This window comes from Tenrec ecaudatus, chromosome 16 (genome assembly GCF_050624435.1).
Source record: "Tenrec ecaudatus isolate mTenEca1 chromosome 16, mTenEca1.hap1, whole genome shotgun sequence".
Lineage (NCBI taxonomy): Eukaryota > Metazoa > Chordata > Mammalia > Afrosoricida > Tenrecidae > Tenrec > Tenrec ecaudatus.
In genome coordinates, this window is record NC_134545.1 from 81,169,174 (window position 1) to 81,191,229 (window position 22,056).

The 22,056-nt window shown below is 42.7% G+C and overlaps 1 protein-coding gene across 1 annotated transcript in view; it reads right to left on the reverse strand.

The window, feature by feature from the left end:
* Nucleotides 1-22,056, reverse strand: part of TM9SF3 (transmembrane 9 superfamily member 3) — a 59,985-nt gene that overhangs the window by 26,622 nt on the left and 11,307 nt on the right. The window contains exons 2-5 of the mRNA XM_075534341.1: nt 17,565-17,760; nt 7,975-8,097; nt 4,136-4,296; nt 2,265-2,342 (exon numbers count right to left, since the gene is read on the reverse strand). Of these exons, the coding sequence (XP_075390456.1) occupies nt 2,265-2,342; nt 4,136-4,296; nt 7,975-8,097; nt 17,565-17,760 (558 nt within the window). The remainder of the gene's footprint in view (nt 1-2,264; nt 2,343-4,135; nt 4,297-7,974; nt 8,098-17,564; nt 17,761-22,056) is intronic.

Here is a 22,056-nt window from a genome sequence, read left to right on the forward strand (position 1 = left end):
CTCTGCCTTTCTTTCTGCTCCCATGCTGACACCGCACACCTAGAAGGCTCGTATGGCCTCTCGCCCTTTCCTGCCGCTCCAGCTGTAAATGCTTTCAAAACAAACATTGCCGAAGCAGCATGCTCAATCAGGACCTAATACGTGCCGTGAAACCCACTGTTCCTCTTACATCAAATCTGCTCTCTCTACTCGCCTGGAGCCCCGAAATCTACCACCTCGCCCTGCCTGCCATCATTTTTTCTCATGTCTCCTACATTCCAATCATGCCTGTCTCCCTCGCTACCTCCAGGGCCAGCCTGTTATTTACTCTACCGCTGTCCCTTTGTCCCAATGCTTCTGTAAAACATCTACTTGGCTCACTTCTGTATATTCTACCCACTTTTTAAAGGAGCCTCTCCTCTAGCAAACCCCTCGTCTACAAACTCCAAGTCTCCTTAAATGTCCCTCTGCTCCACGCAAGGCTGTGCTGTCCTGTTCGGTTTGGACGTGCTGTGTCTATGCACTAAGGTGGAGCGCAGTTCCGGATCGGCCGAGCAAGGGGCAAACACTAAAAGAGCACAAGGGGCTCTTACTAAAGACCACCTTCCTCTGCCTCTGTACACAACCGTTCCTTCCTTCACCTAGCCCTTCTTTAATTGAGCATTTACTGAAATTATAAAGGAAACAGAGAACACATTACATTTTGAAATCTTTGCAAATATGTTATAGAAATTTAAGGCGATCCTAAAAGTATCATTCAAGATTTATTAAGCCTTTCCAAGGACTAGATTTTGCTCCTCCTCTTGAAAATTAATAACTCAGAATAGGTCACTGGAGAAAAAGAGAAAAATAAACAATGACTAATATGTTCCTATCTTTCACGGAACCTTGGTGGCACCGTGGGAGAAACAATGGGTTGTAAATTGCAAGCTTAGTGGTTTAAACCCAGCAGCAGCTCTGAGAAGAAAACTGAGGCTGTTCACACCCATAAAGATTTACAATCTTGAAAATCCCACAGAGGGAGTTCCTCTGTATGAACTGGAATCACTTAGTTGGCAGTGGGTTCATATCTTCGTTTAGTCCTTTATCAATTTTTTAGAGAGAATGCACATTTCATACAGTTATTAATTAGTAAGGAGAAAGGCAGTCCTAAAATGCTCAAAGTTCTCTGATTTTTTTTCTAATTGAAGACAAACAACTATCCAAAATTTAAACTTAAATCAATAGTATCATGATGCACTACTAATAATTTGGTACTTTACAATATACACTTATTCAAAATAAACAGCTACACGATTCTAAAATATCAGGAGAAGTTGTTCTGAAAAATAATACGGAACCAAATGTCGCCCAGGGTAATCCCTCTATTGTCTGCTACACTCCGGCACCCCCTAGTGCTGCTCATGAGAGAGCTGCCTGCATGAGAACTAGGGGGCTAGCGCCGGGGCTGAAACTCAAATAGCCTGATTTTGAGGGCTGTTTATTTCAATCCTAGGACCCTAGGGAAGACAAGAAGTAGTGATGTAATCTAAGGGTAGAGCCCACCAGCAAAGAGACACCTCTGAGACCACTAAAATGTATGGGCCATCTGAAAACCATGTCATAATCAAAGTCGACAAAGCAGAATCAAAGTCGACAGAGCATGCTCACATCCCTTTATGTCCCAACTTCTTTTGAGATCTGCTCTGGGAGAGGGTCACCGTAAAAAAGTATACTTTTGTTGCAGAGAAGCAAAGTGACCTGTCTAAAAGCAGCAGCAATGCCCCTGCTGAGGCTCTTCCATCTACTGGTTAGAGGCCAGAAGCACTGCTCTCTGCTCCTGATGTCCCTTTCTAAGTGGAAGGAGCTCCACTAGCTAAATTCTCTCCATGTACTCGCTGCTTCCCAAAGGACGCATACGTCCTGCGCTGGTTTACCACACCATCAAGTGTACAAGGGACGGCGTCCATGCAGGGACACTGTCTGAGGGGCTTAAGTCTGTCTGCGTTTCGTATTCAGAATCCACTTGACCACAGAGACAGGCCACATCTTCCTACTCGTCTCGTCAGTTATCACAGAACTCTAGCTTCCAGTATGCTGGGATTTCTGCTTGCATTATCCCCCCAATGAGTCTAAACCACAAGTGTGAAGGAGAGAGCTTTCGACTGCTCCTCCATGTGTCCCCAGTACATGTCTGAAGTCCCACTAGCTACATGTTTGAAATATGTGTCCATTAGCATCTGGCAGGTGGTGAACGGACTGGTGTACGTATTGAATATTTTAAGATACACAAACTATTTACCTACCCTGTGTTGAAAAAAGGATGGATCAAGATATTTGTCAAATCGATCTTCGAATTTAACATCTGACTTTTTCCATTTGACCTAGGAAAAATAAAAATGCTTCAAATTCATAATCTGATGACGAAACTTCCAACAAAATTTAGACAGATCGTTAAAAATTATGATCTGCTCTGTAGACCTTCATTTCATTTACATAATTCATTTTTAAAACCCTAACATTTACACATATTTAAAACTAACCAATTTTATTATTTATAAAACTTCTAAGAGGGCTTCAAGAGTCATGGGAAAATTCCATTTTCATTCCATCTTATCATGAACCTTCAGCAGCTCCCTCACACAACTTTACTTAATTTCCATTTTAAACCAGTGCTGACTTACACACTCTGACCTGATAAACGTGCTAAGAAATAAATCAACATGTGCTTATGAGCTAATTAGTTTATTGTGCCACCCTGGCCGATAAACAGATGCGGGGTCAATTGAAGGGCAGCAGGATAAATGGCTCGGTGAGCCTCGCCTTTCTAGTTCTCGGGTCTCTTGCTTTGTGATGGTCGCACAAGGGTGCAGCTGCCTTAGCCAGTTCCCTGCTTCAGCTGGCAAGACTTACTTCCTGCAAGACATCTCCGAGGAGAAGCCGCATGGACCTACCCCGATGCAGCCCTGGGTGATGGAGCAGCCGTGTGGAGACCCCTGCCAGCGCTGAGATGCTTACACATACACTGAGTCAGCTTTCCTCCTGCAGTCGGCCTCACTGAGTGTGTTTTGTGAGATGGAGGAGGACTTTGTGGGTTGATGTCGGACATATGGGTTAATGTTGGACTTGTGGGCTTGGGCAGCACTGGTTGGGATGTTTTCTTGAAGTGCACTTAACCTTTTTATACAAGTCTCTCTCATACATGACTTTCTGTGGTTTTGTTTCTCTAAAGGACCCAGACTAACACAGCTTATATCACAAGTACTCAAGCCAATACAATGAAGAATCTTTTCACCTCTATCTTTTGGCTGTATTAATTTTATTACAATTTTTGTAAGTTCATTTATACATGTTATTTCAATGGGTTATGTATGCACGAAGCTTAAAAGATAACTAAAACCAACTCCTAGCAATAGATTTCAATTCTCAAGAAAGCTGGCAAAGAGAGAGGCTTTCCTTTCTATACCTGTTAACCCTAGTGGTGCAGAATTAACACAGTGTTTGGCCGAAGGCCTCTGACAAGCTCTCACCTGTGGTAATACATTATTATTTCAAAACCCACAGAGCAAAACATGGTAGACTATCCCCATCTGGAGAGGTCTGGCATAGCATCTGCTCTACCTGCCACAGTAGAAGGGACACAGAAAATACTACAATCTAAAAATGTGACCCTTACAACAGAAGGCTTGGTTCGCTAACAGGCCAGTGTTCATGATGAATTCTGCTGTAGCAAATAGTAGCTTCTGCAAATATTTAACTGGTATCTAGTACTACAGGCTTCAGTAAATCTCCCGGATCTTAGGAGGCTCACTTAAATATACTGAGGAGATACAGTTTTACTAATACTCCGTTAGGTCCCTTTTCAACCTACACTTTCATTTACTAGCTCACATACACATTTAAGTGTTGATAATAAGATCCAGGGGTGCCCTGGTGGTACAGTGGGGTAGGCACTGGGCTGCTCACTACAAGGTCTGCAGTTCAAACCCACCAGGGCCTCCATGGGAGAAAGATGGGTTTTCTGCTCCGGTGAATATTCACCATCTCAGAAACCCCACAAAGCAGTCCTACTTTGTCCACTAGGGTCACATGAGTTGGAATCCACTCGAAGGCAGTTGGTTTGATTTTTATTAGGATTCAAAGACCTGTTTCTATAACAAATTACTTTGTCACTTACTGAATACGACATCTGGATTTTGGTATTTGGAACCAGCTTCACCTTTCCTTCACTTGTCAGATTGACATCAACAATTCGATTTCCATTAAAACCTATTTCAAGTTTTTTGTAGGTCCAAAGATAGTAATCTTCTCCATTTTCATCTGCTTCACCAACGATACCTATAAATCAAATGACACTTTATACAAGGTACTGCCATTTAATATTTAAAATAGCCTGGATACTCCAAGTTTGCGAAATTTTAAAAATAAAGAGAGCTCAATAGTACCATTGCTCTTCATGGTTAGAACAAGGCATGAGCCGAGCCATGGACTGCTCCCACCTACACTACTTGGCGAGCACACACACCATGTCCATACCATGGGGGAAAGGTGCTAAGTGGCTCAACATCCTCAATGCCTAATTTGGTCCTCAGAGATCATGCTCTTTCAACAGAATCCCCTTCGTTGGAATAGTTATCACCTTACATGAGCAGACGCTTTAATGTCTGAAAGGCTCAGGGAAGTGCTAGCTCTCCGTCTGGCTACGTAAGTCAGCAAATGTCAAACTAAAATAAAAACCAGGCTCCCCTTTGTGGCTGAACTCCACATAGACAATGCTACCAAAACTCAAAATGCTTCCCCTTGTACCTCAAATCTTAGATCGGTCCCTGGAAAGCCATCAACATGAAAGAAGAGATGAAAAGAGTCACAGGAAAAAATGTGAAATTCTTATTTTGATCATGATTTGCAAAATTGGCAGGAAAATATCCAAAGTAAAACTGAGGGGGCATTAGGTGGTAGCTAAGGATATACATCTTTTGCCCCCACACCATCAGCTCTTTGCCCAGTGTCCCCCCCACTGAAGTCTCTGCACTTCCCCAGAGGCTCCAAAAGTTACTCAGTAGGGCCTTCATTGGAGGGCCAATGAATCTCACTAAAGTATATGGGAAATCTATTATTCCTTATTAAGGATACGTGCTTTTTAACCAAAGGATTCTTTAAGTGGTAGAGATTAACGAAGCATCCTTTGTTTTGTTGGGGACTGTATGGGAATAATTAAATCCTTCTAATAATTTCACTAAGGTTTATTTACCTACCTCTCTGGAAACCAGACTTTGGGGATGGGGATACAATCATAACAAATTGGAAGCTATCCTTTAGGGCCCTTTCAGATCTGTAAACGTTACCCCAAGAAAACGTAAGACGATTTTTTTCCTGGCAGGAATCCCTTGTGATGCAGCCATCTGACAATGCTCAGGAAGGCTCCCAAACGAAGGCACGGCCTAGAGGCCAAGTGCTTTCAGAGATTTGCTTTACGACAGGAGACACAGTTAACCACTGCTGCTACACCCATGCTTTAAAAACAAGTAAGGGGCCAGACCAAAGAAGCCAGCACGCAAGGGAAAAGGACAGCGAAGAAGGCTGGCTCCGCAAAGGCCCCACCGGCTTCTTACTTATAAAGGAGCGCGCGCTGATGGGGTCTCCTACATACAGCTCACAAGTCTACGGGGACCGTTCAGCACATTTCCCTGCTGTTCTCATAGCTCATCACAGTAAGGTCTCTGTTAACATAATACTAATTAAGGTCATTTCTGTGAATGGCTCATTATTTATACCTAATTAACATGACTCACAAAAGCAGGGATGCATACAATTATCTCTTGAAGTGAACTTTCTTGTGAATTTCAACTTAGAATAACACTTAACACATATCTTACAGGGTTAGTATTCTTTCATAATGTGCAACTCATTAACAACATCAGCTAACCATTTTAAAAACTAGAAGAAACAGAGATTTCATACAAGAGGAAATGTCCAGTTTTGCCTTAATGAATGAGCACTATTTAACTAACCCTCGTGGTTTTTATACACAGGGCTCAGTCACGTTTTGTAATCTACATAAATGAACATTCCACAAATTTTAGTCTAAAAAGATTTCCTATATATGCATGTTTTTTCTTACCTCAATAGTATTTTAAAATATACTATTGGCGTATTGATACTATAACTAGAATGACCAGAAGTCCCATGAAAGCTACTTATACTCTCTCCCAAGAAGCTGTCAATAACGCCTCCAAAGTGGCCCAGAATAAACTGTGCGTAGAGGAGCAGACTCTGAGCTTGAACTTAATAGAAAGCCTTAATCTAGGAAGAGTTCGTTTGCTCCATACTTGCCCTCACGAAGTGGTCAATGATGCTATGGGTGCTACAGCAACATACGGTGAAGAAATCAAATGGTGTCCAGCCATCAGAAACAACAGTGTCGGGGGAATTCAAGGAGTGTCTTAAAACAAGCAGCCGTCTAAGTACAGTGACACCTAATTCCACACAGAAAAGGAGCACAGCAGCCTGTGTGATCCAAGGATTGTAAGTAATAAAATCCAAGACTGTAGGAGGGAACAGTATTAGAGCTTAAATCTGAGCACTAGGTGTGCAGAAGGCTATGAATGGATGGCAGTGAAATCCCAAAATCCATCTGCAGAGTCCCCGGGTGGATTAAGCCTCCACTGAATTCCCTCTGAATATTGATCAGAGATTGAGCAATCTTGCCCTCAAACAGAGTGCACTGAAAGGCCATTACCTTCATCCGCCTACCAGCCGAGGGAGGGCAGTCTCCCTTACGGGCCTGCCTGGGCGTGTCCTTGATGGAGACCACCATACAGGGGGTGGCAAAGACACGAATCATGCCCTCACTGTCTTGGGGTGGCCCCTAGACAGATCTTGTAAGCTCCTGTCTATTACAACATACATATCCCGATCAGGCCTGCTCTTGATCTGGCAATTCTACCACTAACTATGATGTACTGAAATAATACCAATCGTGCACTTGTGACAGTTTTCCCTGACTCTCGTGGCCTTTTCTAAGCTCCGTACGTCAGCAAACTCTTGATCACCATTATCACCCAGTACTAATGGCCTTCTTTAACTGGATAACGTCTTCGTCTTGTCCTTGTCCCAATTAAGACTTTAATAAATGTTCTCTTTTAAAACAATAAGAGGGAATGTCCAGAGGCCCCACCTGCCCACAGTGGTGGGGGTAGGGAAACTTATGAGAAAAATGTGATCAGGTAAGATGACTCTGTAGCTGGTGTGCTCTGCATTTAAAATAACCTAATCAAGTCCAACACAACATGCTTTGGGGATTATGTATAAACTTGTAGTCACTGTACCCTAATGTGTATGTCAAAACAGATAAGCAAGAGCTAAAACATAAAAAATTAAAATATAAACAATTTTGGAAAATAACAGGAACGAGGCAAAACAAGTCATTCAAATATCTATCATCTTTATAAAAGACACAACTATCACAGAAGCATGTCGGAGCGGACACTTCAAATCATTTTTCTTACATTTTATTAGGGACTCAAACAACTCTTATCACAGTCCATACATATACATGCATCAATTGTATAAAGTACATCTGTACATTCTTTGCCCTCATCATTTTCAAAGCATTTGCTCTGCACTTAAGCCCTTTGCATCAGGTCCTCTTTTTTCCCCCTCCCTCCCCGTTCCCTCCTCCTTCATGAGCCCTTGATAATTATTAATTATTATTTTGTCATATCATTTCAAATCATTCCAAGCACTTTTATAGCCCTTGAATCAGGAAAATTATGTATATTATATATACCCATTATATTGGGAGAACTTTTTTGGGGGGCGTGGGCACTTTCATATGAAATTTGGTGATCTAAGAAACAGGGAAGAGGCCCACAAAATTGGTATTGTACTCATTCTGTGGAACTCGGTGAAAACACATTTACTGACCCAGTGCACCACACCGGAGCAGAGCCATAGCATAAATCTTGCTTATTATTCAAATATTCCCAAACCTCAAGTGTGGTTCACAATACTTACCCCATATTGGTAAGTCATCTATATACATCTGGTACCAGTAGTGATTTTTTATCGCATACACAAATGCATCTCTCTTTTCTTTATCTAAGTCAATTTCACAGTAAGTACCTGGCATCACATCATCTGCATAAAATAAAAACTGCACATTAGTCCACTTGCAAATCAATATGGGTAAAATAACACACGAAGCCAGTCTTTCCTGAAGTTAAAATTTCTACTCAGGATAGTGGGACCTGGGTTGGAAGAGATACATAGAGCTTCAGCATACTTTTTTTAAATTTTTGGTTTTCGTTTTAAAGTTTTTCATAATAAAATCATTTTTATTATCAACTCTGAAGACATCTCTTACATCCCGAAAATTATACAGGTTTACAAAGTCGCTTTAAAAGGTAATTTTATTTTTAAAATAAAATTAGAAAACTAAAAACATATAACATTGTCATTTAAAACATACAGAAGCACCAAAAAGTGATCCTAATAGAGATGAACAGTTTCTAGCTATAAGATTGCTGGGCCAACGCCTCATTCTAGCTTTCTTGGTAAATCCAGTTGCTATGGGCCACAGAGTCTAAAAAGAGACCCAGCGAATCTTCATCACTAGGTAAGTTTAAAAAGTAAATCTCTATCCAGCGGGATCAGTGTTTGCAGGGTCCTCACAAGTCCCGAGAGTCGAGTCATTCCCATTCCTGCCTGCCTGGGAAACTACTGCCACTACACGCACTTCAGCTCACATGACCTCCAACGTGCACCCCTAGCGCTGCCAGACGTGCCTGTGCTCATTCGTGTCTGCCACAAACAAAGCCAGCCCCCAATGCTGCAAACACATCGAACGTCCCCCAGGGGTAACACAACAACAAAAAGAAAGCACAGTTGTGTTTGCAAGTTCTCCTGCACTACATTAGAACAAAGGAATAATGTTCACCCCTTAAATATTCATGAAAATTCTGGATTCGTAAGCTGAATCCATGCAGTATGAATGTTATAGTTACCTGTATGACTATTTCTACAAGAAATAGTCATCTGAGTTCTACTTCAAAATATCACCAGCAGATTGAACTGTTATGTGAATATGGGATGTGAATTATAAGCCAACCAAACTGTTTAAAAAAAGATAGCAGCGTATCTCCCCAGCCCTCGACAGAACTGATTTCTCTTATTAATACTCAGCCCAGAATGAATAATCCAAACCTGCACTAGCAATGATGGCTGGAAACACTGAAATTCCAAGGAATCGGGGTAAGGATTAACTAACTCACTGTCACCCACAAAGCAGAAGAAGGCAATTACTAGGCCTCCAATAAAAAGGCTTTCCACCAGGCCCTTCAAGGCAGCAAGGCATTAAGGATGTGCTGGTAAAAACTGAGGCTGAGCAGTGGAGGGAGGAGGGGGATGAGGGATGAGACTGCCATCAAGGGTGGCAACCCAGCAGAGGTTGGGAAAACTGGCAGCAGGAGACCCCCAGTGGGTCTCCTGAGTCTGAGCAAAGGGGTAGCAGACAACTACAGAGGACGTGGCACCAAAGGAAGGTTGCTGCTTGAGGGCAAGAAATGGCCGCAGGGGAGCTCGCACTGTTACCTCAGCACAGCCACTGCATTCCTCACTATTACAGGAAACCAAACAGAAATGTACTGATAATGAACATAAACAATGCAGTGGTCTTATGTACGGGGCTCAGTTGTAGACATTCAGACACTGAAAGCTTATAAAGGGTTAGTGATTCTTCCAAGTCCGACTTTACATCAACCCTCTCTCGATCACCCCACCCTCCAGCCAAACTCAAGCGTCTGCCATTCCCATTCAGTTTGCCTTCCGGAGACTTCTCTGCCCGGGCGGTCACCTCTACCTGGAGTGTCCATCCTCACATCTCCTCTTCCCCTCCACCTAAGACTCCATCCTCCTCCTCCACCCTGCCTCCATACGACTCTCACAGGGCTCCTTCAATCCTGACCCCAATGCAGAATTCCTGAGGCTGCAAACAATTCTGTGGGAGTGGAGTGCTTCATCCTTCCCCAGAAGAGCCACTGGTGGGTTTGAACTGCCAATCTGGCAGCTAGCAGTCCAACAAGTACCCAGAAGCACCCCCAGGGCTCCTTCTTTTACCTTTTAGTGCTTCAAAATAGACCCTCAGGCCCTGAGAGCTCTGCCTTAACTGCCTCCTTTACGCAGTGGGTGAGGCCTGCCTGCACAAAGTTCTAAGAGCACGGTTTATTGAGCATTGGGAGTCACTAGGTCGTTTAGCAAATGCACACATCTATTTATCAGTGTGTGAGCCCTGTGTTTGCTGTGCGCGCACAACCTATAGGCGAAAATGTCAAGATAAACAAATTAAACTTTTAAGCACAGAATCTTGGGGGGTTGACAGAGGCCTTAAAGCAGCGGTTCTCAACCTGTGGACCACGGCCCCTTTGGGGGGTGGAATGACCCTACCTCAGGGGTCGCCCAACTCATAATAGTAGCATTATAGTTATGAAATAGCAATTAAAACAATTTTATGGCTTGGGGGGGATGTTCACCACAACATGAGGAACTGTATTAAAGGGTCGCGGCTTTAGGAAGGTTGAGAACCACTGCCTCTTAAATATTAGCATTCACTGATGGGAAATCTGCACTCAAAGGAAAAGCCTGTCATCACTGGCAGGCTGTAAAATGGGCCTGGATGGTCACATTCTAGTGGAATTCCTTTGCTAGGCGCGAGAGTGGAATACTGACATCACAGACAATCCATGAGCCTGGGTGGTCAACTGAAGCAGCACTGCTCGCAGGACCAGACGCGGCAATCTACTCCACCTCACTCAGCAACCCTTGGCAGTCTCTCGGGTAATCACTGTGGGCAAAGTCACACAGAATCAAACAGAAGCCCTGACGAGCTGGTGCCAGCTAGGGGAACCAAAGCAAGCCACGGAAGCTCACCTGCCCCTCAGAGATACCATCCGCGCTACCTCCTTCCCAGAGCTGTCAGAAGGAGGGAAAGTGCTGATGTGCCCCTACACGCAGTGCACTTATGTCCCCTTGGTCCACATCTCCCTTTAAGAATCTGAGGAGACCGGCGTCTGTCCCACAAAATGCACACGCACGTAAAACAAAGAGTCTGCTTCAAGAGGGCTCGTGCCCCCTAAATCCAGAGTTATCAGTGCAATTCTGTCTACCCAGAGCCCATCACAGCTTTGCTGTACAGAAAAGCACTCAGTAACTGCCAAATGAATTAAAACATACACTAGGGGAAAATACAGGCATTCATTTAATTGAACAATTACAGATATAGTTACTGATTAACGGACCCATCTGACTGGCAATATAACTTCATAGGACTTTTTTAGATGTTTGTTTGACAGCATATATAAAAAACTGCCATTAAAATGTTTAAGGCCTATGATTTAATAAGCCTACATCTGGAATCTATCCTAATGAAAGACTCAGAAGTGTATCAACTTGTGTGCGAGGATCGTCAGAGGCATTGTCCTTCTAGTAGCACAAACAAAGGTCAAGAGAATCAGATCATCTCACCCCTAGGAAACGAGAGGAAATTGCAGTATACAGATTAGAGAAACCATAGTACACACTTAAACAGTACTACATAGTTATAGTTTTAAAGAATACTTGATATTGAGGATAAGCTCAAAAAATGTAAAGGAAAAAAGTACAATAAAAATTTACACAGTGAACACTATTATTAAAATTTAGAAGTGTGAGTGGGGAGAAGGGGCCTGGGCGATGTGAGCCTCGCTGATAAAAAATGTCTTAAGTGCTTGCACACAATTTGGAGAAAAATACGTAACTTCGAGGAGAGCATTATCCAGGGTTGGAACAGGACTCAGGAACAACCTATGCTTAACTAATTTTATTGGCAATCAGCACGGGTTTAAGGAGTGACTAATGCCAAGAATTGGCGAATTTAGGATTCAAATGATCTGATCTGCCTAAAACAATTTAGTGGAAGCCAGACAAGATATGTCAAATTCTGAAACTTCAAATTAAACAAAGCAGATCAGCAATTCAAGCATGTCTCTTCCATCTACTGAAACCCCATTGAAATGTCAGTATAAGAAGAAAAGGATTGTAAATTCACAAGGACAAAAGAGAGACAGTAGACCAACGATTCCAACACAATTTTGGAAAATGGAAAAGAAATGGAAGATGCCGAACGAGTAAAAGAGCAGAGCAAACACAGAGGAAGGATTGGTGGACAGCACTTGGCTCCACTGTGCAAGAGGAAGGATTTCCCAAGAGACAAAGAGGACTTGGAAGCATCAAGGGCCTAGAAAGGTGGGGGATAGATTTCAGGATGAGGAAACTCTGTCTATGGACGGTAGGTGATCTGCTACCTCCTCCTTCCACCCACAGCCAGATGAATACCTCAAACTCCTTCCCTGCAGTAGGCCAGAAGTGCTTTACGCTAGCGAACTTATACCAGAGAGGCTCCAAATTCACGGATGTGAACAGCGTGTGTCTGTGTGTGTGTGGGGTGGGGGTGGGGTGGTTATTACCTTAAAGAGACTCTTCGGTAGGAATGGTTAGGACCCATCTCTCTCCACCCACGCCCAAGCCACCTCCCCACCCTTTGACATTTGGGCCTACACCACTGAGTCAGACACCTGGAAGGAACTACTGCCTAATGGTTACAAGCTTGAACTCTGGAGCTCAACTGCCCAGGTTAGAATTCTCATGCTGTCACTTCCCAGCAGGGGTTTCTTGAATAAATTGCACCAAAATTCGTAAATGATGGCAATGAGCAAGTGGTGCCCATCTCTGGCCGAGAATTTCTACTCCAGGTTATATGCAATGATCACCCAGATACCCACCAATCACAAGAACACGGAGGGTTAGACCGTTTACTAGGAGCGGAAGGACCAGTCCCTGGAGAAAGACATCCTGCAGACTAAAGCAGAGGGTCTGGAAAAGGGTGGAAGCCCCTCAACTAGATGGAACACCACAGGGGCTGCAGCGAAGGGCTCTGACACTGGGCAGATTATGAAGGTGTCACGGGACCAGGATGGGCTTGGTTCTGTTCTATGACTCAGAACCAAGCTGATGGCATCTAGCAACATGTCTTAACTGGGCCATTGGTGGTTTAATGGTAAAAGCCTCACCTTCCATGCAAATCTCGGCTCAATTCCCACCCAGCACACTCACTGGCTATAGCTGGGAGCTTGAGTATTGCTAGGATGCTTAACAGGTTTAAGCAGAGCTTCCAAACTTAAGTGAGGCCAATTTAAGATTGAGAAAATTAGGATTCAAATTGTTTGGTCTAAAACAATCTGGTTGAAAACAGGTCGAGAAAGAACGGTCTGGTGATGCAGCCCTAAAATCTCAGCTGATGACATCTGTATGGATCACAAGGCGACAATCCACACGCAACCAGAACAAGGGCACTGGACAGGGCAGCACGTGGCTCTACTGTGCAAGGGCTTCTGTAACAGCAGCTAACCCGCTCCCACCACAGCGCAACAGCTACAAAGTTACGCCCCAGGAGAACCGACAGGCTAGTGTAACAGGTTGGGGATAAATCAGACCCTGTAATCAATAAACTCATTTAACATTTCCGAATTGCTAATACAAAATCAAGTTGGAACCACAAGCCTACACGCTATGCTATCAGTATTCCTAACAATGACTGCTTCGGGAATGAAAACCAGGTATGTGGTACATGTTCTCCTTTTACCTAACGAGGAGTCTGGCACATGGCTATTATCTGCTACACTTCACAGGGGAGGGAAATGAAGCGCAGAAAAGTGGAATAACTTGCCCTGGATCACACAGGCAGGCCAAGGCAGAGCTGGGAGGCAGCAATCCTCTCGGACCCAAAAGCATAGAGTTCTTTTCACTCTGGGTGGGCAAGGTGCCAGGAGGTAGCCTCTACTCGACAGTAACGAATTCAGGCTGGTGAAAGGGCACTTCATTCAAATCTGCTCTTGCTTTGCTGATCGTTCCTTTATTTTTAAATCATTTTACTGGGGGCTCGTACAACTCTTATAACAATCCATGCATCAGTTGAATCAGGCATGTTTGTACATATGTTGCCCTCATTCTTTTTTAGACATTACTTTCTATTGAGTCCTTGGCATCAGCTTCCCCCACCCCAACCCACGCCCACCTTTCCTTTTAAATTCACTGTGGTAAAGTATATATGTAAGAAACATTACCATGTGAACCATTTCTACGTGGGCAAGTCAATGACATGAATTACATGCCCGTGCAGTGCAAACATCACCACTATCTATGGGGCTCTGCAAACTTTGTGGGACGAGTCCCTGGCCTTTTAATTCTGCTTTCCACAAACTTTCTGAAGCCCTATTTCCAAAAGGTCCCCATTGGCCCCAGACAGACAGACAGACAGACATGCAGCACTCTGGGCAGTAACCCCTCAGCCCGTGACTGCTGACAACTTTCGTCTCTGTGCACTTGCCGAGCCCAGATATTACACACACGTGACATCATACACTGTCCTCCTGTGCCTGACTTCTTTCCCAGGGTAATATATTTTTAAAATCATTTTATTGGGGGCTTGTTCAACTCATCACAGTCCACTGTGTCGAACACATTTGTAGCCATCATCATTCTCAACGTTTGCTTTCTACTTGAGCCCTTGGTATCAGCTCCTCAATTTTCTGCCCTCCCTCCATGCTCCCCCTCCCCCATGACCTCTTGATCATTTATAAGTTATTATTTTTGTCATGTCTTACACTGTCCGCCATGTCTCCCTTCACCCACTTTTCTGTTGTCTGTCCCCAGGGAGGGAGTTCTATGTAGATCCTTGTAGTCAGTTCCCCCTTCTCTCCACCCTCCTGGTATCTCCACTCTCACCACTGGTCCTGAAGGGATCATCTGTCCTGGATTCCCTGTGTTTCTAGTTCCTATCTGTACCAGTGTACGTCCTCTGGTCTAGCCAGATTTGTAAGGCAGAATTGGGATCATGATAGTGGGGGGTTGGAAGCATTTAAGAGCTAGAGGAAAGTTGTATGTTTCATCATTCACAGCGTAATATTGTCAGGGTTCATCCACATCACAGGAAACCTCTATCAGAATGTCATTTCTCTTTAGGGATGAATAATAGTCCATTTTATGTATTTATCCATCTGATGACTACTTCGGTTGTTCTGCCCTCTTTAATCTATTTCCTCTAAATGGTGTCAATTTAGCATTTTTCCATTTGAGCAAATAAAGAAAGCTGTACATAAAATGTTAAGTGAGAGATATCCTACATTAAATTCAGATTATTATTCTTATAAAACAACAACAACCTCACTGCCACTGAGTTGATTTTGACCCATAGCAACCCTACCGGCTGGAGTGAAACGGTTCCTGTGGGTCTCTGAGGCTGTAAATCTTTACTGGCTTTCAACACGGCCTTGCGGTTACCAGTCCCCCACAGTGTAACCCACTGTGCCACCAGATGATCATTGGTTCCCTGAAACAGCCTATTTATGACTCTCATATAACAAGACGATCCCTAGCCCATTAGCCTGACAGAACTTACTAGATTATATAGTTTTTAAAATTATTTCACAGTATTTCTAAAATGTTTCTTATCCAAATATGCCTTCAGAAAAACTTGCAAAAGTAAACATTTAAGGAATGAAGGACCAACAATATACACATTTCTAAACTTCTATAGTTCACATGGAGGAAGAATGCTCTTGCGTTTACACTCTTTATTACATTCCCATACTGTCTAAACCTGGGATATCTCGCTGCATCTCTGGGCCCCAGCTGCAGTTAATCTCAGAAATTCTAAGTTCCTATAAGTAACAACCAGGACACCCCCTCAAATACTTTTTTCAAAGCATGACCAGCTTGATTGCTGACCCCGGTGAATAAGAGGGACTACAGTGGAGGGGGAAGAGAACATGAACTTCACTTAAATTTCTTCTGGACTATTAGATTTAGCAGCATCTGTGTTGCCAACTTCTGTAAGAATTGCTGAAGAACAAAGAGTTAAGAAAGCAGGAGTTACCTGTTGAGAAAATAAGAGTTAGGATTTCAAACACTGATGACAGGGGTCTCTAACAGCAAAGGACTCTGGGCCCTTGTCTCTTCTCTCTCTGTCTCTAAAATTTAAAAACTGGAATAGGTACCAGATAAGGAAAAGAGTAAATTAAGTGAACAAAGGTAGTACTGAGGTTCTCAAACAACACATATTCTAGTTTAAACTATTTTCCTTGTTTGTGATCAAGTATTTGAATTACTTGATTGATTAAAACATAACCTCCAGGCATATTTATAATGATTCATAAAATTATAGGCCAGGCCTCTGTAGTTTAGATTTATAACTTAATTTTATAATTAATCTCCAAGGAATAGGGGGGAGGTAGATTACAAATGTTTACAGCTATTTCCATCAACAAAAATTCTAAAAATAAGAAAAACACTGAACTAAATCAAAGTTAAAGCTACATTATCTTGTAAGTATCTTATGTCACACTCCCTCCTCCAACGTGCTAAAAACACCAGGAGTCGCTCACTAGTCACCTTATACACGGAGACAATCAAGCAAAAATGCAGTAAATGACTTTACTAAAATCAATACAGTAAAGATTACAATTCAAAGCTCCTGATTAGGAAATCTAGGCTCTATTCAAGCCAAGACACCTAATCAGCGATCCCGCAGAAATGCAATTACTCCAGCTTCTGCTGGCCAGGTGAAAATGCCTGTGCAGGAAATGCGCTCCCTGGGAAACCTCAAAGAGGGCGAGCAAAGTACAAGCACACTCAGAGAACCCGATAAAACAGGTACTTGCATAATAAAATGATAAACAGAATTTTTCTCCTCCAGTCTAACACATCTTTGCTTAAAATTGAAAACCCCAACCCTCAAGTATTAGGAAGGTAAATTAAGAAAACACTACGTATGCTGGGCCAATGGTACAAGTTTGAAACTGAGGTTCAATAAAAAATTTTTAAGTGTCCACACAACAGTTATAGCCTTCTGACAAAACCCAAACCCACTGCCACTCAGTCCACTTCCACTCAGAACTGCCCCTGGGGGTTATGAGACGGTCGCTGAGTAGAAAGCCTCATCTTTCTCCCTCAGAGTGGCTGGTGGTTTTGAACTGCTGATCTTGCAGTTAGTAGCCCAACACATTAACCATTACACCACTAGCTCCACTAGAGCCTTACACTCCCAGAAATCACTAAGAATCCACATGGGCTGTACTGGGTCATGCATACCCAAGTGTGGAGGGTTTACTAAGAAAAAAAACATATGGTACGGAGGTATAATTATACTCACAATTATTTATGGCTTTACAATTACTCAATATAAATTTGATAGTGGCCAATAGTCATTTCTGACCCCACTATACTTAACTCACAACTTAAAAGAGTGTTTGGGCTTCTGGGAGCATCTGGAGCAGTGTGTCTCACTGGGAGCCATCAGCAGTGTCTGAAGACATTTTGGTGCCGCCCCTCGGGAGGACGGACAGGAACCACTGATTTCTCAAGGGAAGAGCCCGGGGATGCTGCTGTACAAACTCTGCCGGACAGACAACCCCCTCCACTCAAGCTTCACCCAGCTCCAGATGTCAGTAGGGTTGAAGTTGAGAAACCCGGGGCCTACAGTCTATTTAATTGTTGGGACTATTAGATTTACTTACCTTTGAATTTAATATCCAGGCCACTAAACTCCAGTTCAACACCTTGAAGTGCTTCTCCCAGAGTTTCATGATAATGACTAATACTTTTTTTTGACCCTACACAGAAGGGAAGCGAGAAGTACTTGTATGTCTCTTGTCGATTATGGTAGGGTCCAACAGTATTCATCCACAAGACAACTTCCTCTTTATCTTGGTACTGAAACAAGAGAAGTAAATCAGGATAGTTAGAAAAATAAGTCACACAAAAGCCTAATGCAAGTGAATAGACCCCTTAGTTGCTCTAGACAAAAGTGGACACACTATCTCTGCCTGGGAAGCTATGAAAGAAAATATTAGAGGCTTCCTTTAATCTAGTGATCAAAGTTCACATATCAAAAATGAAACTTGGTAAATTTTAAAACTATGTTCCATAATTGTTGCCTCTGGAAGATTCATCTTTCCCCACTGATAAAAGAGATTTATAGAAGTTAGTGTTGAAACAACGCATAATACACTCATAAGCGGAAGTTTAAAACGTAATGTTTACACTATCAAATAAAGTATATCTAGACCCAACATGATTCATCATGCTAATATGGACAAGGAAAGAGGAAGTAAAATCAATAGATTAGCCAGAACTCATTTTAAACATCCAGTAAGCCAATATTGCCAAACAAAAGGGAAAATGATAATTTTCATCTCCTTTCTGATCTCTTGGACAGCCCTGGTCAAAGAATTGAACAGGAGAGAATTTCCCAAATCAGAGAAAAGCGGTAGGAAAACCTCCAGTCCATTCAAATCAACTATCACCTTCCCCTCCTCAGACTGAAAGGCATGTATCATATGCATATTTTGGAATAAATTATGTTTTTACCCAAGTGTGACTGCTACACAACTAAATCTGGAATTTGATCCATGACTGTGTGACTTCATACCTCCACGAGAGTCTAGCTGGGGGATCTACCAGCATTTCTCAAATCCCCGTAAGTTTAATGTCTCAATGAGTCTACGAAAACTAAGTACCTGGGTAAACTAATTTTCCTAATTAGCAATATAAAATAAGATAACATAGTACGAGTTCAAGTCAAATAAGAGTACAGAAGTCAGTTAATTCATTGAATTTAATGAGTGCCTACCATGAACCACAGTTTTGTCATGAGCAATCAGCCCTGAACAGACATGAGAAGATGGGCATTCGATAGATAATTATAAGGTAAGGTAATGTGGAGCACACAAAAGAAAAAACTATCTCACCACGCACAGCCTTCTTTCCACCTTCAATTTATCAATATACATTCACAATCGAAACTCCAAACCACAAATCAATCCCACTCAAATCTGTTCTTCCCCACCCAACTTTGTCGAATAGTGTTACCATTCTTGGAGGCACCAAGACCCAAACCCTGAGGCACCGCTGTGTTCCAGAGGACAAAAAGCTGACTTGTCTGGCCCGATCTAAAACACGCCTTCCTCTGCCTACTGATTCACGTCACCAGCACCCTAGGACTTACACCTGTCACTTTGTCTTCAAACATAACTGCCCCGATGTTCAGACATACAAGGGGCTTCAAAAAGCTTATGGAAAAATGCAATGAAGAATAATATAATTTTTTAACAAACTTTTTGTAGCCCCTTATATATCATCTAGAATTCAGGCGTCCTCAAACTTTTTTAAAAGGGGGCCAGTTCACTGTCCCTCAGACCGTTGGAGGGCTGGACTACAGTTTTTAAAAAAAAAACGATGAACAAATTCCTATGCACACTGCACGTATCTTATTTTGAAGTAAAACAAAAACGGGGTGCGGGCCCCTGATCTAGATCAACAAGGAATTAACAAAGTATCTCATTTTTCAAACATGTAGGAGACCATGTACCAAACCAGTACTGAGGGTGACGGACATCCACGCCCACTCTATTCACTGTCATGAAGGCTCTGAGACTGTAACTCTTCCCGGGAGTAGGAAGCCTGTCCTTCCCTCTCTAAGTGGAGGCAGAAAAAACCAACACCTCAAGGAACAAGAAATGGCAGCAGAGAGGTAAATGAGCAACAATTAAGAAAGAAGTGTTACAGTTAAGGTGATAAAGGGCTATCATGGCAAATAAAGGCAGGGTTAATTCTGCATGATGAACAATGCAAGAACATCATCATCTATCTAATCAGAAAAGCAAACTAGACAACCTTCCTCTATGAAGGTATAAATCCAAGGTCTGAATGACCTACCCCCATATACCCATTTGTAACTATTCATTGTCAGTTAGGGGCCCAGCTTCATCAATCACAGCATTCCTTTCTGCTTAATTTAGACACAGTCTAGGAATTCTCAAACCCCCAGCCCATTGCCATTGAGCCAATCCTGGATTAGGATTGAGCCAATCCTCAATTAGGATTCAAAGTGATCCTAATACAGGGTTTCCGAGGCTGTAAATCTTCCATGGAGCAGAAGAGCTCCATCTTTCACCATGAGTGGACTGGAACTGCCGACCTTCATGGTAGCAGTCCAATGTCTACCCCAGAGCACATCCAGGGCTCCTTGGTCCTCCAAACCAGCCACTCCTAATAGTCCGGAGTCGGTATCAGCAGAAAACCTGTTCACCATCCCTTCCTAGGCGGAAGGCTCTCTGTACGATGTAATGCATCGAATCCTCATGAGGTACTGAATCAATGAGAGCACAATGCATAAATACTGATGTCGTTTATTAACCACCTACTAAGAGACGTTTGAAGTCCGTGAGCTGACTGCAACCAGACTAGTAGAAGAAAGTAACAATATGCATTTAGAGAAAATTGGAACCTTGAAGAAAAGGGCCTATGAGCGAGGCTATTGCCATTAATCCTGTTGAGAGAGGCAACAGAAATGCTCTATCTGTAACTCGGGAAAATGAGCACAAAAATTTATTTTTTGTAAGTCTAATATATAGTGTATATATTCAAGTATAAGCCAACCCGAATGTCAGCCGGGGCACCTAATTTTACCACAAAAACTGCATTAAAAATGGGCTGAAAAACTCGACTTGTACTCGAGCATATACAGTATATCCCTTTAAAAACTGACCCAAAAGGTGAACCAGACGCTTACTCAAATAGGACGCTTTCGTAAAGGATGCTAAACCTCTCATTGCATAGAGTGAGTTTCAACTCGTAGCAACCCTACAGGTCTGGTCCCAACTGCCACTGCTGGTTTCCAAGACTATAGTTTTTTACAGGAAGAGAAAGCCTTGTCTTTCTCCCATGGAATGTCCGATGGTTTTGAAATGCTGACCTTGCAGTTAGCAGCTGAAATAGACTAAAATAATTTCAGGGTTACAATGTGGGCTAAATCAAACAATCTGAAGTGACTAACTCGAAACATTCTTCAACAAGACAGAACAGTGATGACAAGATGTCAACTGAACTGTAACTAACTTTATAGTCTAAGATGTCTTCTGAAATACTGAAATAATCATTAGAAGTACACACACAGAGAAAGCTCAGGGTGAAGACTAAATGATTGTCTCTTTTCTTTTAAACCACTCTTAATGCAGACCAGGCCAGATACAATGAACTTGAGCCCTACACGGAGCAACACTTAAAATGTTTACTTTTCATCAGTCCTTGATTATCCTTGAGAACAGTCACCCCACCAAACAAGGTCAACAAGAGTTCTCCCTTATGAGAGAGAATGTATTTTAAAATACCTCGAAATTAGAGAAGGCCAAAAGGATGGCTTAAAGCAACGGTTTAAAAACAATACTCTATTTCTCTAAACATGCTGACAAAAGCCTTTGAGGGGAGCTGGGAAACTAGGGGAGAGAGCGCCAGTTACCAGTCTTCCTTCAGAAACAGAGGAAAGGACTAGGAGGTAAAGGACATTTACAAAGGTCTAAATTTAGGCATGGACATAACAATAAAGATATAGACCTATTTACATATACTAATTTAAGTATTAAGGCAGCAGACGGACATTGGGCCTCCACTCAAGTACTCCCTCAACACAAGAACACTTTGTTCTAGTAACCCGGCATTCTGTGATGCTCACCTTCCCGACATGATCACTGAAGACAAAGTGGGTGCATAAGTAAATGTGGTGAAGAAAACTGATGGCGCCCAGCCATCAAAAGATATAGTGTCTGGGGTCTTAAAGACTTGGAAGATATCCAGCTATCAAAAAGATATAGCATCTGAGGTCTTAAAGGCTTGAAGGCAAACAAGCGGCCATCTAGCTCGGAAGCAACAAAGCCCACAGAGAAGAAGCACACAGCCTAAGCGAATACAAGGTGTTGAATGGACCAGGTAGCAGACAACAATGAACAAAAACCATCATTGTGTGATCACCTTCCTCACATAAACGCTGAAGACAAATGTGTGCATAAGCAAGTGTGGTGAAGAAGGCTGATGGTGCCCGGCTATTGAGAGATATAGCGTCTGGGGACTTAAAGGCTTGAAAGCAAACAAGCGGCCATCTAGCCCAGAAGCAACAAAGCCCACACGGAAGCAGCACACCAACATGTGTGATCGTGAAGGGCAGAGGAGACC